The sequence below is a fragment of the Convolutriloba macropyga genome, chromosome 5, assembly GCF_964194025.1.
Source record: "Convolutriloba macropyga chromosome 5, txConMacr16.3, whole genome shotgun sequence".
Lineage (NCBI taxonomy): Eukaryota > Metazoa > Xenacoelomorpha > Acoela > Convolutidae > Convolutriloba > Convolutriloba macropyga.
The window spans coordinates 16,485,531-16,501,620 of NC_134472.1; the positions used below are offsets into that span (position 1 = coordinate 16,485,531).

The 16,090-nt window shown below is 33.8% G+C and overlaps 1 protein-coding gene across 1 annotated transcript in view; it reads left to right on the forward strand.

The window, feature by feature from the left end:
• Window positions 1-16,090, forward strand: part of LOC142339842 (glycoprotein-N-acetylgalactosamine 3-beta-galactosyltransferase 1-like) — a 32,072-nt gene continuing 15,982 nt past the window's right edge. The window contains exons 1-3 of the mRNA XM_075390144.1: window positions 1-122; window positions 2,929-3,300; window positions 5,472-5,663. Coding sequence (XP_075246259.1) covers window positions 29-122; window positions 2,929-3,300; window positions 5,472-5,663 — 658 coding nt within the window. The 5' untranslated portion in view covers window positions 1-28. The remainder of the gene's footprint in view (window positions 123-2,928; window positions 3,301-5,471; window positions 5,664-16,090) is intronic.

Here is a 16,090-nt window from a genome sequence, read left to right on the forward strand (position 1 = left end):
ATTCTTTTTTGCATATTAATTTTTGGAAATGAAAACGAAAGCAATTTTCACATTTTTCTGCACAGGAATTTTGATGTGCGCTTGGAAATTGTTCCAAGATACCTCGCCAACAAATAGAGAAGGTAAGAGACATAATAAAAGTTAACAAACTTTTCATCATGTTTATCATGTGCAGCAGAAACCCCTGCCCCAAGCACGACATTACATGCTATAAATTATAGCCCACTCCTTCATGCTATTACATAATTATGGTTCTCTTCAAGGGAGGAATATCCCAGATAGCGCTGATAATATCAGCATGAAGCAAAACTAGAAAGGCAAAAACTGGACATATCATAAAAAACGCTATCAATCCTTTGCTGAATTCGGAAAGTTAAATTTCAAATTTCAGCAGAACAAACTTTCACAAAAAATACATTTAGACTGTGTTTCAAGAAACAACAAGATGAAATTGTTGACACAGCAACTTCTGACAAAGACCAAATCAGCATAAGCCAACTTTCAGCTAGAATAAAGATCTCAATAAACAACCGATGGATTGACAGAATTTTTTTTCAAATACATTTTATTGCTACTGTTTTTTTAACTAAATTCTGCTTAGTAAACCTCCGATTTCAGACAAAAATTAACAAGAGTAATTTCATATTTCGACCTCTAGCTGTTACTCCGGAACAGTAAAGATACCAAAATTGAGCATTATTTTGGGCAGACATGCCATTGTCAGACTCAAATTTTACTTTTGGATGTTGATGCACTAAATTTCACTTAGAACGTTACAGTTCTATGGATTCGAATAAAATGATTTTTTAAATGACTAAAGCACTAAAAAACCCACGGTCTTGAGAGATTAAAGTAAGCAGAACCTAAAGTTTTAAAAATTTATTCTTAAATGTTGTTGATTTTCATTAAAAGCACTTTCTTTGTTATATCTTATGTGATATTTTTTTAGTTCGTAGGTATCTTGAATTCTTTACCATAAATTGTAAAATTCAATGACAATAGTTTTCGACATTAAATATCACATAAAAAATGGATCAAAATAATTCTCGGCTTGTACTACCCGGACTTGAGTCTCTGAGCTTTTCAGCGCTGAAGCAGCACATTTCATGAGTAAAAACTTAATTCAGCTCCAAAACATTGAATAAATTAAGTTTCTTTATGTGAAGTAATTCGTCATTATGATTATATTGAGGTCATAGATTTCGCCCAGGATAAACTTATCATGTATATTCTAAAGATTACTCATATCCCAAAAGTAATTAAGAGCAGAATAAACTCATACTTTTGTAGCTTATAACTGGTAATTGCAGTATTAGTAAACACACTATTTATACTTAAGCTGGTCTGTAGGCACTTACCACAAAGCTCATTTAGCGCAGTGGTTATGACTTGCTACGCAATCTAAATATCGCAAGTACGAATCGCATATAAAGCAAACTTTGTTGGTGGGAGTTAAGCAGATTATATAATTCTCTATGAAGTAAATTTTACTCAAAAACCAGACTGGCCAGTGTAAATTTTTAAATGAACAGAGTACTGGCCATCCTAAAAAACACAGAAATTCTTTGGACTGATTTAGCGCTGATTTGCTCTGCCACCAACCTCCGGGTAGCTATTAACTGTTTGGACATATTACAGAAAATTTGTCATCAAACCACCGTAATGAAAAAAAACTGGGATAATTGCAATACTTTTGTTGTCTTTAGAGCACAACAGTAAAAATGTAAAATTGCCATGTCTTTAAGTATATGGACTTTTGCTGTCAAATTTTGAGTATTTAATTGAAACTGTCGGTCCGACTCGCGAGTAATATATCTCTAGTTAAAAAAAATTAGAAAATTACCTAAAATTTGATGTGTAAAAACATAAAAAGCGCTTTTGAGAAATTCCAAAAAAGTATAGAAAAAATATTTTTTGCAGGAATTTCTCTTAAGTCTCACAAAATCTCATGATCCAACTTACTCACAGACTTTAAGCGCCTTAATAACGTTTTCAATCAAAGTGCTATATGAACACTTAGTTTTTTTCAGAATCATAACAATCTGATAAAAAACTTTAGAGCTACTCAAATCTCAATACAGTATAATGCTTTCCCACGGTTCAAAAAATGTGAAACTTTAGCTTAGTCGTGGTGCAAAATTATTCAATGTCTAGGATCAAAACACAAGCAAAAAAATTCATTTCCTTTGTTAAGCATTGTGAGGCGATATTATCAAATTGTAGAAAATGTCGATTTAAAACAAAGGAAATTTTCGGCAAGCTCCGTTTCAAGCTTGTGAAGTTGCAGAAAACGAGTTATTTTCTTATCATCACGCCCGGAATGTGAGTTAATGAACTATATCCCTAAAATGTCCAACCTGTTCGTTAGATTTCAAAAAATGAACAAATTCATGTTATTAAGTAGCTTTGCCAAGCAACTTAAGAAAAAATTTCAAAAAATTTGTTCAATCGTTTTCAAATTTTCTCCTAGAAGTACATTAGTAATGTCTGAAAATAGAACGGTATCATGAACATTAATTAAACAAAAAACTCAAAAGTTTGTTTGAAGAAAACCGATGACTTTGTACATTTCAATCCAATCATGTCAACAATGCTCTACGTTTAAATTCAATTCAAACATACAAACGATTGCTTAATTTTTTCCTACATAAAGAAGCATACGGAATCCTTCTTACGTTCTAAAACAGCGTTCACTTACTACGCATAAAAACACAATGATACCTACGAAATTGAGCATTTGAAAGCTTTTTTACATTTGAAACCAAACAAACCAAAGATTTCTTAAATTTTGTGTCGTTTTTCAGTCGCCTGGATTAGGATAACAAGCTCATTCCATTTGCTCACAGGATTTGTAACATAATATCACGTTTGCAGTTTCTTGGGGCTTGAATTTTTTTCACTTTGCGTTTTGAGTTTAATTCATTTTAGCTCACAATGGCATAATGCAATTATTACAAAAAAGAAACTTAGTGAACAAAATACAGACAAGAGTTAAAGTTCTCTGCTTTGTGGAAACATGCGAGAAAAATTTGAGAACGAGAGCCCAATCAATCAAAGACACGTGGGGACCACGATGTGACAAAACTTTATACATTAGCGATAAGGATAACTCAACATTTCCTTCATTTCGTCCTCCAGGGGTTGAGCCGGGTTACGGAGCGTTGTGGTCCAAGACTATGTTTACGTTTCGGTATCTGTACAAGCATTACTTGAACGAGTATCATTGGTTTATGAAGGCAGATGATGACACGTATGTTGTGGTGGAGAATTTGAAATACTTCTTAGGGAAAGAGTCTTTACGTTTTAATATACCCAATAGTTGTTTAAAAACTTAACTTTTTTTTACCATTTTGTTGAAATATGTTAAACAGATATAATTTGCGCTAAATATTAATACTATTTACTCCTTCGTACCCTCCTAGCATTGTAAAACAGAACTGATTCATGATATTCTAATAGTCTTAACCGGGTAATAAATGTCATTATCATGATCTGGGCTAAAAAACAGACTGAGGAAAACTATGTTTCAGCGCTGATTTATGATTTTACTATGATTCGGGCTCACTCTTTTTTAAATTTTTTAAATCTTTTTTAGAACTACAGGAAAAAACATTTGCGAATGTTGATCACGCGAATACCTTCAATCTTTCGATCTCAAAGAAGAACCTAAGAGGTTCTCAAAATCGGAAATTTATAGAATTGTAGGAGCTGTTGATAGTCATAAATCTGCTGGAATCATAAAAGAATCCAAGAGTAAGAACACTTATTAAATCATGAAAGAAATACCAACCAAGAAAATTGACTGCCAAAAGCTTATTTCATATTATTTAGCTATGAACTAACCGATAATTCAACATAGCATGTTCAGCTTGTAAGATTTCTGAAATTTATTTTTAATCTTCGTATCTGGAAAACCGATACGATTTAACAGAAAAAAAGAATTGGAACATAACATTTGGAATATATAGTTTGTAATTTTTACTTATTCTTACACTAAAGCACAAAATTTTTGCTTTATTGTTCTCTTTATATCAATTATAAAACGCACAGTGGAAGGGTTTTTCAACTTAATCTCTAGGATATTTAGTTACGTTTTTTTCTCTGATGACATTAATTAGGATCATCAAATGATTGACTGCTTTTCTGTGCAGCAAATTCTTTTTTTCCCCTTATATAGAGTTTTATTGTGTTTTCTCAAAAAAACATTTTTGACCATGCGTGATTGATCCCTACGTTCTAGCAACTATTTAATAATTTCATACAGGGTAATGAAAAGTCATTATTGATTAAACACTCACTGTTCAAAAACACTAACTTTTTCAATGCGTAAGAAATAATGTTGATGCCCAAAACTATGTATCGTCATCTAGAAATGAGTTTATGTTCATTTTACTTTCTAAAAATGTTTTTAGATTTGTTTTGCGGATTTGCACTAACAATAAAATTAACGCTAAATCAATTTAATCCGAGCCAAATAAAGAAAAAAAGATTTCTATGAAATTTTTCTGTTTTGAGGCAAGAATTACTGCTCTTCTACTGAGAACGCTGTCTCATCTGCAGCAACATAAGAACGTATGTAGACAATTTTAGACGTTGTATCGTCAATTCAAACTCAAGGACAACGATTTAAGTGCAAGCCAGAGTCGAGGGACTTTGGCTTACACTTAAATCATTGTCCTTGATTTTGAATTGACGACGGTTGCGGAAAGAAACCCCCACGGAAGAAAACCCCACTTCATTTTAGATAGGAAATCCACGGAAATAAACCCCCACTTTACTATTAAAGAACTGCGCATTTAGCGCGTTTGGCCATGTCTTGCTGGCCATGGCCATGCTTCAGTGGCCCGTGGGACTTGATATGAAACTATCACAACCGAAAAAAACTATCAGAACCAAAATCTATTTTAAAATGAGGGTTTTTTTCAGTGGGGGTTTATTTCCGTGGGGGTATATTTCCTATCTAAAATGAACTGGTTTTTTTTTTCGTGGGGGTTTCTTTCCGCAACCGTCGTCAATTCAAAGTCAAGGACAATGATTTAAGTGTAAGCCAAAGTCCCTCGACTTTGTTTCTGAAATGAAAACTCTCCACAACCTAAATCTACTTTTCTTGTAGTTATCATTATCTATTGTTTCTGAATTGAACGTTTTCAAGTGTGGCAACACAGTAGTTGAGATAAAAGAGCAGGTATGTGTAGGTTGAGGGAACAAACTCGCGTTAGAAAAATTTATTTTTTTTAAAAAAACCAATTTTGTTCGTGAAAAGACATTGACTCGACTTTATTCGTGTCGTTCTATATCTGGTCAAAATCAAAATTTACTTCCCTCTAGCTGGCATTTTGTAACTCTTTTCAGAAAGCCGAAATCCAGAGTAGGGTTTACTATGAGAGTACTGAAAGAATTGTTAAGAGAATTTCGGAAAAGTTTTTGCTAGAGCTTTGTTGAAAATTAAAGAATCATTCCAAACATGGCAGCCAAACACAACCCAGATGAGCCGCATTATTTTGGGAAGCATTTTAAAACTCTTGGAGGATACACCAGTGGTGGCGCCGGATATGTCCTGAGCAGAGAGGCATTGAGACAGTTAGAAGATGTGTTGGCAAACGAGAGGTCACCCGATGATTGCAAAACAAAAGAAACGGATGGGGTGGAAGACGCTCTATTAGGTTGTTACTCTTTTCGTTTCGCTTTCTTTCTATCCTTTGAGAACTTTCTGCCGGACCATTTTTTGAATTGTTTTGTGACCAAGTCAAGAACCTTTATGTGGTATTATTTTCAAGCTCTGACGTTGTGCAAAATCAAAGCATGTAGACGGTTGAGCACACTCAATACACTAATGAGAAGGCCATTTGGCTGCCAAGAGAAAACAAAGATAGGAAGTGTCTTCTCAAAATTATCATTACGGACGATTGCCTTGTACAAAGAAAACGCGAGTAAATAAGCTGGAGTTAAAAGATAAAAAAACCTCAACTTTTTTCTGTAATTTAAAAAAAAAGAAAAAAATGCTCTACATCGGGATACCCGTAAATTTTTCTTCTTCCCACTTTTGAACAATTATTATGAGGGAATTGAAAAAATTTATCTAATGTGCTATACGAGAATCCAACAACTTGAATTTTTTTTTATTTCAATAAATCCAGAGCTTTATATACAGAACAAAAGGATTTTAAGATTCCTCCAAAATCTCATTGGGAAATCGTTGGTATACAAAGTTTTAGGAAATAGGCATTGGTACAAAAATCATCTAACAATCTACGCGTTGACGGGCAAAATTTTAAAAAATAGCCTTTGACACGCAAGATTATACAAGATAGTCGTTGATATGCAAGTTACTACGAGATAGGCATTGTTCTAACATAAAAACACAGATACCAACCATGTCCTATCATTCATCAAACATGTTACTTAAATCTCCATATTTAGTATTGTTCAAGTTTAGATCCACGTTAAATTTTTTTCACGTCTAGTACCATTTTATGTTGACGTATCCAGTTCCCCTCATTCATTTTATTTCATACTTTACTGTCTGATTTTTAAAACTATTCAAATGTGTTGATAAACATATTGAAGTGTTCATAAGATATTAACGGTGTCTAGTAACCATATGTTTGTATTTATGTATTTCACTTGAAAATTCATTCGTTATATTCAATACTTAACTCACTAGTTCCTGTTGTTACCTTTTGGATTACTCAGCATTTTCTCAATGTAAAGCAAACTTTCTCAATCGCTCCGCAAATTGGACTAATAATCCAATAAACAATAAGACGGAATCCATTGCGAACCAGCACTCCATTTTGAACATCACGATTAGAACCGTGAATCAACATAAATTTTCTCAAAAAAACACAAACTGTGTATGATAATGTGCTGTCAGCAGGACCGCAATAGAGATTTTAGGGAAAAGGCGTGTACCGAACCACCACTCCTCTGTGACGCACTAAATACAAACCGGGGTTTCTAGATAAAGAAGGCATTACTTTGGATATCTTTCCTAGCGCAAAACCTGGTGTTGTACGACTACCACTAGAGCCGAACTAAGAACAACGAATACAAATCACTGAAGCCACTGCACGACACCAAAAAGCACAAAATGCCCATTTAATTTTATCTTTGGAATTAAAGTGTCAGCTAGCCAAGGAGAGGAGAATTTATTTCTGAACAACCCTGAGACATATGCAACAAAAAAATATTTTTTATTCTTTTCTTGAGTATTGGCACTGAGGGAAGACACATTTTAAACAGAAAGGAGCCTCCTGCTGATGTTAATGAATTGACAACGCTCGAATTGTGGAAAATGATGGAACAAGCTTTTATGAGACCGCGCCACATAACTTTCGATAAAAACTTTTTTTTGTCAAGGAAGCAAAACAAAAGCAAAATTGTTGAGCAATTTTTTGCATGCTAAAAGAGTTAGCGTAGAATTTCAATTTCAAGGAATGCCAAGAAAAAATAACACGCCATAATTTTATCACAAATATGTCCGACACAGAAAGTCAATGTCATTTGCTCCTGGAGACAACAGATCCTGGCTCAGCTCTACAAATAGCTACAAATATGGAAATGGGATAACAGAACCAAATGGGAACGATCATTGCAACACAATTCACTATTAACAACGTTCAAAATAATGGTGGTTTTTGCACGGAAAATCGGCAAAACCAGCACCACCAAAAATCTAATAGAAGTAGCCAGACAAATCAATGTAAAAACTGCGCAGAAGCATGGCATTAGCATCACAAATAAAATTGCAAAGCACTTTGGAACAAGTTTAGAAATCGTGAAATTATGAATCAATTTGCAAAAATGTGCCTAAAATCACAAGCAAAAAATATTGAATCAGTACGAAATATTGAAAACAATGCCAAAACAGAGGCAAAAAGTATAAGTAATATGGCAAATTACAACAAAGTTTTCTATTCAGATTAGGGTTCATCGAACGTTATTTCCGTTGCAATGCTAACAAATGAGGAGTTTCACGAAATCATTCCACCAAAACATGAAGGTCATATTGGAATTGATAAAATTGCACGACTATTAAATTCAAGTAGTGTCTGCTCAAGAGTAACAGAAACCTTACAATAATCAATAAGAGAAATTTGCAGAGAAGCAATTTGGCCAAGGAGTAAAAAGAGAATTGAAAAATATTCTCACTGAACCAGTCATCACTTTGGGTACCCTCATAGCAATGATAGAATGCAGTAATTGGTTGTTGAAAAAAAGCACAATTTGTAAAAGTTGAAAATAGGTTGCGGCCACTAATCGAAAGGGATATAATTGAAACATTAGGCATCTTCGTCAAACAGCATTAAACAACAAACAAGATAGTGCATTGCATCGACACAACTAAGCAAAGAAAACAACTGAAAGCAAACAAGTTTCCAGGACTAGTTGCACGAATTGATAAGTCAAAAACCATACACCTAGATCTCAATTTCATAAAAATTACGAAGTACACCACCAAAAATGTAGAAATGTTTAAATAAACATACAAGTTAAAGTCAAAGCAGAATTAGAAAAATTATTGCAACAAGTCCACAATGAAAAATTTGATTCTCGATTAGTTGGAAACTTCTTTTCAACAATCGCGATAAACATAAAAATTAGCCAGTCCAATTAATTGGCCCTTAACTTGAAAGTGCTAAACAAATAAGTCAACAAAAGTAAATACCAAATACAGACAGTTAGATATAAACAATTTAACAAATCATAAGCCCGAATGTGGCGCAAAAAGAATCATATTTTACAACAATAATCTTACAATACGCATACACCCATGTAAATATACACACGGAAACTGCACAGAATTGCTATTTAATTATACTAAGCGGTGATACAACTGCCCCGTGCCGTTTTAAAACCAGATATTACGGCCTGACCAATATGCCGGCTGACTTTCAAAAAGCTATTGATACTATTTTAATCGATTTCACGAACACTCAAAGTTTCCTTTATTATAAACTAATCGCTACCAGTGATACCTTAGATGGACAACTAGACTTAGACAGAAAGTGTCTCGAAACGAAAATTTTACATCAGCCTATATAATGCAATTTTGCTAAAAAGGAAGTTGAATTCCTCGTGTATAATTTTAACAAAATTAGCACTAGGCCACTAGAAACCAATACACTTGCCAACCTAAATTGGATTTCACATAACAATTTGAAGAAATCACAATCGTTTTTGAGATCAGTACGCCAATTAAGCAAATGCATTCCTTACCTCGCTAAATTATGCCATCCACTAAGACCATTACTGAGAAAGTCCGAAAAAAATCATGTGGACCGAGGGTCACAATAAAGATTTATTAAAATTTGAAAACAAAATTGCAGATTCAACTGAGAATAAAAGCAATTGTGAAATTATGAATCAATTGGCAAGAATGTGCCAAAAACCACAAACAAAAAATATTGAATCAGTACGAAATATCGAAAACAATACCAAAACATAGGCAAAAAGTATAAGTAATATGGCAAATTACAACAATGTTTTCAATTCAGATTAAGGTTCATCGAACGTTATTTCCGTTGCAATGCTAACAAATGAGGAGTTCCACGAAATCATTCCACCAAAACAAGAAGGTCACATTGGAATTGATAAAATTGCACGACTATTAAATTCAAGTAGTGTCTGCTCAAGAGTAACAGAAACCTTACAATAATCAATCAGAGAAATTTGCAGAGAAGCAATTTGGCCAGGGAGTAAAAAGAGAATTAAAAAATATTCTCAATGAACCAGTCATCACTTTGGGTACCCTCATAGCACCGATAGAATGCAGTAATTGGTAGTTGAAAAAAAGCACAATTTATAAAAGTTGAAAATAGGCTGCGGCCACTAATCGAAAGGGATATAATTGAAACATTAGGCATCTTCGTCAAACAGCATTCAACAAACAAGATAGTGCATTGCATCGACAAAACTAAGCAAAGAAAACAACTGAAAGCAAACAAATTTCCAGGACTAGTTACACGAATTGATAAGTCAAAAACCATACACCTAGATCTCAATTTCATAAAAATTACGAAGTACACCACCAAAAATGTAGAAATGTTTAAATAAACATACAAGTTAAAGTCAAAGCAGAATTAGAAAAATTATTGCAACAAGTCCACATTGAAAAATTTGATTCTCGATTAGTTGAAAACTTCTTTTCAACAATCGCGATAAACATAAAAATTAGCCAGTCCAATTAATTGGCCCTTAACTTGAAAGTGCTAAACAAATAAGTTCACAAATTAAATACCAAATACAGACAATTAGATATAAACAATTTAACAAATCATAACCCCGAATGTGGCGCAAAACGAATCATAATTTACAAAAATAATCTTGCAATACGCATACAGCCAATTAAATCTACACTCGGAAACTGCACAGAATTGCAATTTAATTATACTAAGCGGTGATACAACTGCCCCGTGCCGTTTTAAAACCAGATATTACGGCCTGACCAAAATGCCGGCTGACTTTCAAAAAGCTATTGATACTATCTTGATCGATTTCACGAACACTCAAAGTTTCCTTTATTATAAACTAATCGCTACTAGTGATACCTTAGATGGACAACTAGACTTAGACAGAAAGTGTCTCAAAACGAAAGGTTTACATCAGCCTATTTAATGCAATTTTGCTATAAAGTAAATTGAATTCCTCGGGTATAATTTTAACAAAATTAGCATTAGGCCACTAGAAACCAATACATTTGCCAACCTAAATTGGATTTCACATAACAATTTGAAGAAATCGCAATCGTTTTTGAGATCAGTACGCCATTTAAGCAAATGCATTCCTTACCTCGCTAAATTATGCCATCCACTAAGACCATTACTGAAAAAGTCCAAAAAAATCATATGGACCGAAAGTCACATTAAAGATTTATTAAAATTTGAAAACAAAATTGCAGATTCAACTGAGAATAAAAATTAAAATCCAGATCTCGAAACTAGATTAAACTCTGACAATTCTAGAGAAGGATTAGGACCTGCACTGCAACAGTTAGATCATGAAAGGTGGAAAACAGTCACTTTCGGCTCCCGTTTTTTGAATTGAGTCAAATCATTATAGAGCATCAATGAACTAGAACTTTGGGAGTAGTGTGGGCAATACAAATACTTCAAATATTTTTATATGGGCAAAAATTCTTGGTTATTGCAGACCATCGCTCATTACATTCAATCGTGAAAGAAGATTGTCTCACATATCGTACAGCAGCCAGCTCACACGTTGGGTTGATAAAAATTTGCCATTTGATATCGATTCAGAACATTTTTTAGGCACATGAAAGGGCTTGGTCCGTTCCATATCGCGCCCAATGAACCGAGTAGCACCAAGTATAGCGCAAAATGATGAGCAATTCGTAGTTGCAAAATATGACATAGCAAAACGCGGCCTTAAACGGTTCCATTTTAACCAGTCTAATCATCGTTCAAAAGTGCAGCAATTTCATATAAGTAAGCAAGCATTGTTTTTGATGCTGTTTTAGCCAAAAATGAAAAAAATCACAATCCAAAAGCATTTTTTGCGCCGCAAAATGACGTCAAGAGAAGTATTCGCATAGAAGTGAAAAATAGCGCGAAAACACATTCTTGAAATGGAAAGAATGATTAACCAGACAGCACTGAACAAAACCACTCTGTTAATTTGATCAATTAAGTCAGTTAAGCCACAAAATAAGCTGTAACGAAATGCCCAGCCCTTTACAAATTTAATTGAAATACCCAAAAGAGCGAATTAACACACTCTATCAAGAGTAAGATTCAATGAGACCCCTACCCACCACTACAAACTCCAGAAACACTTATTACATACGGTACCCACACAACCGATACAACCCTAAATAATTCAACTGAATTCATCGTTGATGCACTCAATTTTGCATTTGGTAATTTTTTTTACAAAAAGCTCCTTTCATGCTTCCCAACAAAAGACGTAGTGCTCAAAGAAGTACGTGACTGTTTGGTAATAGGAATTGAATTAAGGTGCAAGCAATTAAGTCTCTACATACATATCTGTATTTGGAAGGATCTACACATAAAATCAGGATGTTTGTGTATCAACGATCAAATCGCACATTGACGCTATTCATTCGACCCACCCCGGTGGTTGGGGTATGACTGACATGGCCATTCATGCATGGCGGAGATACATGAATTCAAAAACATCAGAATGTGCCCCAAGCATCATAAAATTTAAATCCAGTAAAACCTTCAACAGTTTAAATCCAGTTAAAAATAGTCCTTCCCTTCAAACATGTAAATAATCAAATAAAGTGATACAAATTGATTTTGGCGGTCTTATCTACAATGAAGAAGACCAAAAATTATGCTTTCTCGCTTGCATGGACAGGTCTTTTAGGTTTCCTTCAGTGGATTTCTATGATCATGCAAATGGAAAAAATTTTGAAAAATGACAACAAAACTACATTTTACTACACTTCGCTCATGCTAGATGACAAATTGGAAGGCAAACAAACAACTTTCGTGAAAAAAACAACATTGATGCAATCAGGGCGCCAACCAACAACTACAGTGCTCTAGACACATTAGAGCGTTTAATAAAAAAAATAAAGCTTGGGATAGCATGCATAAAATAGGCCGACAACCAAATACGCGTTTTGGACGACAACCTAATACGCCGTAAAGCAATATCTGCACTGAAAATGAAATGAGGAACCTATCAGTTGTCATAAATAAATGGTTAGGCCAAGACCCAGTTCGAAGGAACGATTTAGATAAATGCAAACTTTTCCAGATCAATCCGCGTTCGAATGCCGGTAGGACTACTACCACCACCACCACCTCTTTCACCAAACAAAAACTCATCTAAAATGATACAAACACGTCCACCACCAAAGACCGGTGCCGCAGTATTTGCAAAAGATCTGAATATAGCGCTATGAACGGCGAATCGATTTTTTGCTGCCAACTACCGTACCAAAGAAGAGAAAAGAAGAGAAGAGATTAAAGGCGAAATTACAACAATCAACACAAAAAGGACAATGCAGCACATAAGCATTCACATCAGTCGCAATGCAAAGAAGTGTATGGAGGGCATTAAAGCATTTGTGGCACAAAACCCGTCTCCAACAACACTTTTAGCAATCGGCGTAAGCTCACTGCAAATGGCACCTACTTTATTATCAAACGATTCACCACATCTCTCAACCATTTAAAGACAGCTGCATATAAGGTAGAGAAGAAATTTGATGTCGTATGATTCACGTATTCTTATAGTAAAACAAGAAAATCAAATCGCTTCGCAATTTGAACTGATTATCTAATGAACAAGAAACCTGATTCGCTTTGCGTATAGGAGAAAACCTATGTCGATTAGTGTTGCGATCGAGATATTCAAAACGGAGTGCTGGTTCGAACCAGCACTCCGTTTTGAATATCTCGATCGCAACACTAATCGACATAGGTTTTCTCCTATACACAAACTGTGTACGAAAATAATGTCTATAATTCGTGTTGTGAAACAATTGAATGTAGACAGTACATTTTATCTGCTGAACAACAAGTGCTGCATGTGAGTATAGTTTGAAATCAAACATCTTAGCTTTGAAGCTTATTGTTAAAATAACCGACCGAAATTGAAGTGAGGGTGAAGAAACGAAAAAAATATTTTCTCAAACTTAAGACTAAAAGTGTAGATTATTTGATCTAAAAAGATAACTTAACAGATCCGAACATCTCTAATTTGGCAAAATTAGGGGAAAAACCAATTGCAGATAACGACAAACTAATACCATGGCCAAAGAGATCGTTGGTATCAAAAAATAGTTCTTAAATAACTTGCAGTTAAGTTTATTTATTTGATTTTTAGGCTGAAAGATCATTTACATCATATTATTTAGCCCATAATTTATGGATCGCTGAAACTGGCAGCAATGCATTTTCAAGATTGCGCTTCTTATTGAAAGTTAAAATGTCTTCTATACGGCAAACGGGCACTTCAAATTAGATATGACAAAGAGGCTGAACAATGTGCGCTTAAACATAATGTTCCGACCCAACTCAAACTTGTTTTTTGCTTATTTGTCTACCAATTGATTTAAAGATGGACAATTTTCAAAAAATCAAAAAAAGATTCAAAAATAATTTGTGAATGAATTAAAAAATGCTTCCTCTCTCATCAAATCTCTTAAAAAAGTCCATGAAGCCATATTGGAGGGGCGAGGGAACTTGCCGTTGAGAAGTCTACGAGAGGAGAAAAAAACAAAATTAAATAACAACAAAAACAAAATTTACAACCAAGAGTCAAATTCTTTATGTTTGAAGAAAAAAACTTAAAAACAAGGCGAAAAAAGCGTTAAAAAACCTAAGTTTAAAAAATTCATTTGTACTTTTCTAAAAACACATGGGATGAGCCGTTCATGAGACTGAGTAACAAGTATATCAAAAGAAACGAAATTGGCTACGTTAAAAAATACGACCATATTTGTAGAGAAATATTATTTTTAAAAAATGAAGACAGTAAGATATCAATTGAAACTTTCAAGTAGGTTTATGTTCATGCAAACTTCCATAGAGAAGCTTTGAGAATATTTTGTACGTCTACAAAAACAAATACAGACGGAAAAATAACAAAAGGGCAAAGTTAAAAAATACATTGGTGTTCTTCGAAAACAATTAATTCAAAAGCAATAAAAACATTAGCAATCAAGTGAGACCACTATTTAGGTTGAAATACATCTCCAAGACATCCCATTAACAACAGTCATTATTCAGAATTTGTCGTGCGTCTTCAAAAAAAAAACGACAAACGCAGACAATAATCAGATATCAAATTAAGTTTTTGCGAAAAACCGGAGTCAAACGCGTTAAGACGATAAGAAATACATTTAGAACATTAGATATGTTCAATTGTTTTTTGCAACGCCAAAAAAGTGATATGCGAACTTTTAATAATGACCCGAGGTAACAAGTAGACAAAAAGTAAAGCAAAGTAAGAAATTGTAAAATACGCCTAAAAGCATTTTGAATTGTTTGAATTCATAGCCACAACGACTCACTCTGGCTATCAGATGAAGTCAGTAAGCAGGTTTTTTTTTATTGAATACAGAAAAAATTGAAGAACGTCAATTATCCGGAACTTTTTATACGACTGCAAAGGGAAGTTCCATTAGTTTCTGTTAGAAAACGGTGACGAATCCTATGAAACCGTAATCTTTGCACTGCACAAACTGATATAATACTTTTTTCTTATTTAAATAAACCAATATTGCAGTGTGTTATCTGTTACAAGACAATATACAAAACCTCAAACATGGGCAATAGTACATAATTCAAAAGACACTTTTTCGTGAAAATGAGTTGTGTCAAAGCCAGAAATCCAATTTAAACGTTCCTAAGACGTTTAAATACAATAAAAACAACGTTGTACTTTATTTGAAAGTCAATGCATTTTATTTTTGTTGATTTTAAGCTACAGGTTGGTCAATGAAAGAGAAAAAAAGGCAAAGCTCAATAATCCATTGTTCAATTTAAAATCAATTATTTTCAAAAAGTAAAGCGACCATAAGATTTCGACTAAAATAAATAATTTACCTTGAAACGTTTTGGGAAACAAATTGGACCTGTCATTAGTGAGCATTGGTTTCATTTGTTTTGTTTTGTCTTTAACACAAAAAAAACAGCCAAAACGGTGCTTACAAATTTTTTGAAAAAGACAGCGACTGCATACAATCCGATTTTACTTCTGAACAGTAAAAAAAACAACAACTTAGCTAAACTTAGCCAACTTAGCAAAAACACAACAGCAATCAACTTTTCTTTTGCTGTTGGTCCATTAAAAACGCCTAATTGTTCCGATTATTTTGGAGAAGGATAATTTGACGAAAAAGTCAATAGATCAGAAAAAATGCATTTCGGATAGTTATCGAGTTAAATTGACAAAAAACTGCAATATTTTAATTCAAAGAAAGCGCAAGGAAAATAAAATCTCTTTAGAGTTAACGAATATTCAGTGAGCAGTTTTTTAGTTGGTACATCCGGCAAAATTAAACAAAGTGTACTACAGGATAATTAAGAAGCCTTTTGATGAAAAACGGCTGAATTTTCGAGAAAAAGCCAAAATTGTAGCGAAAAAATTG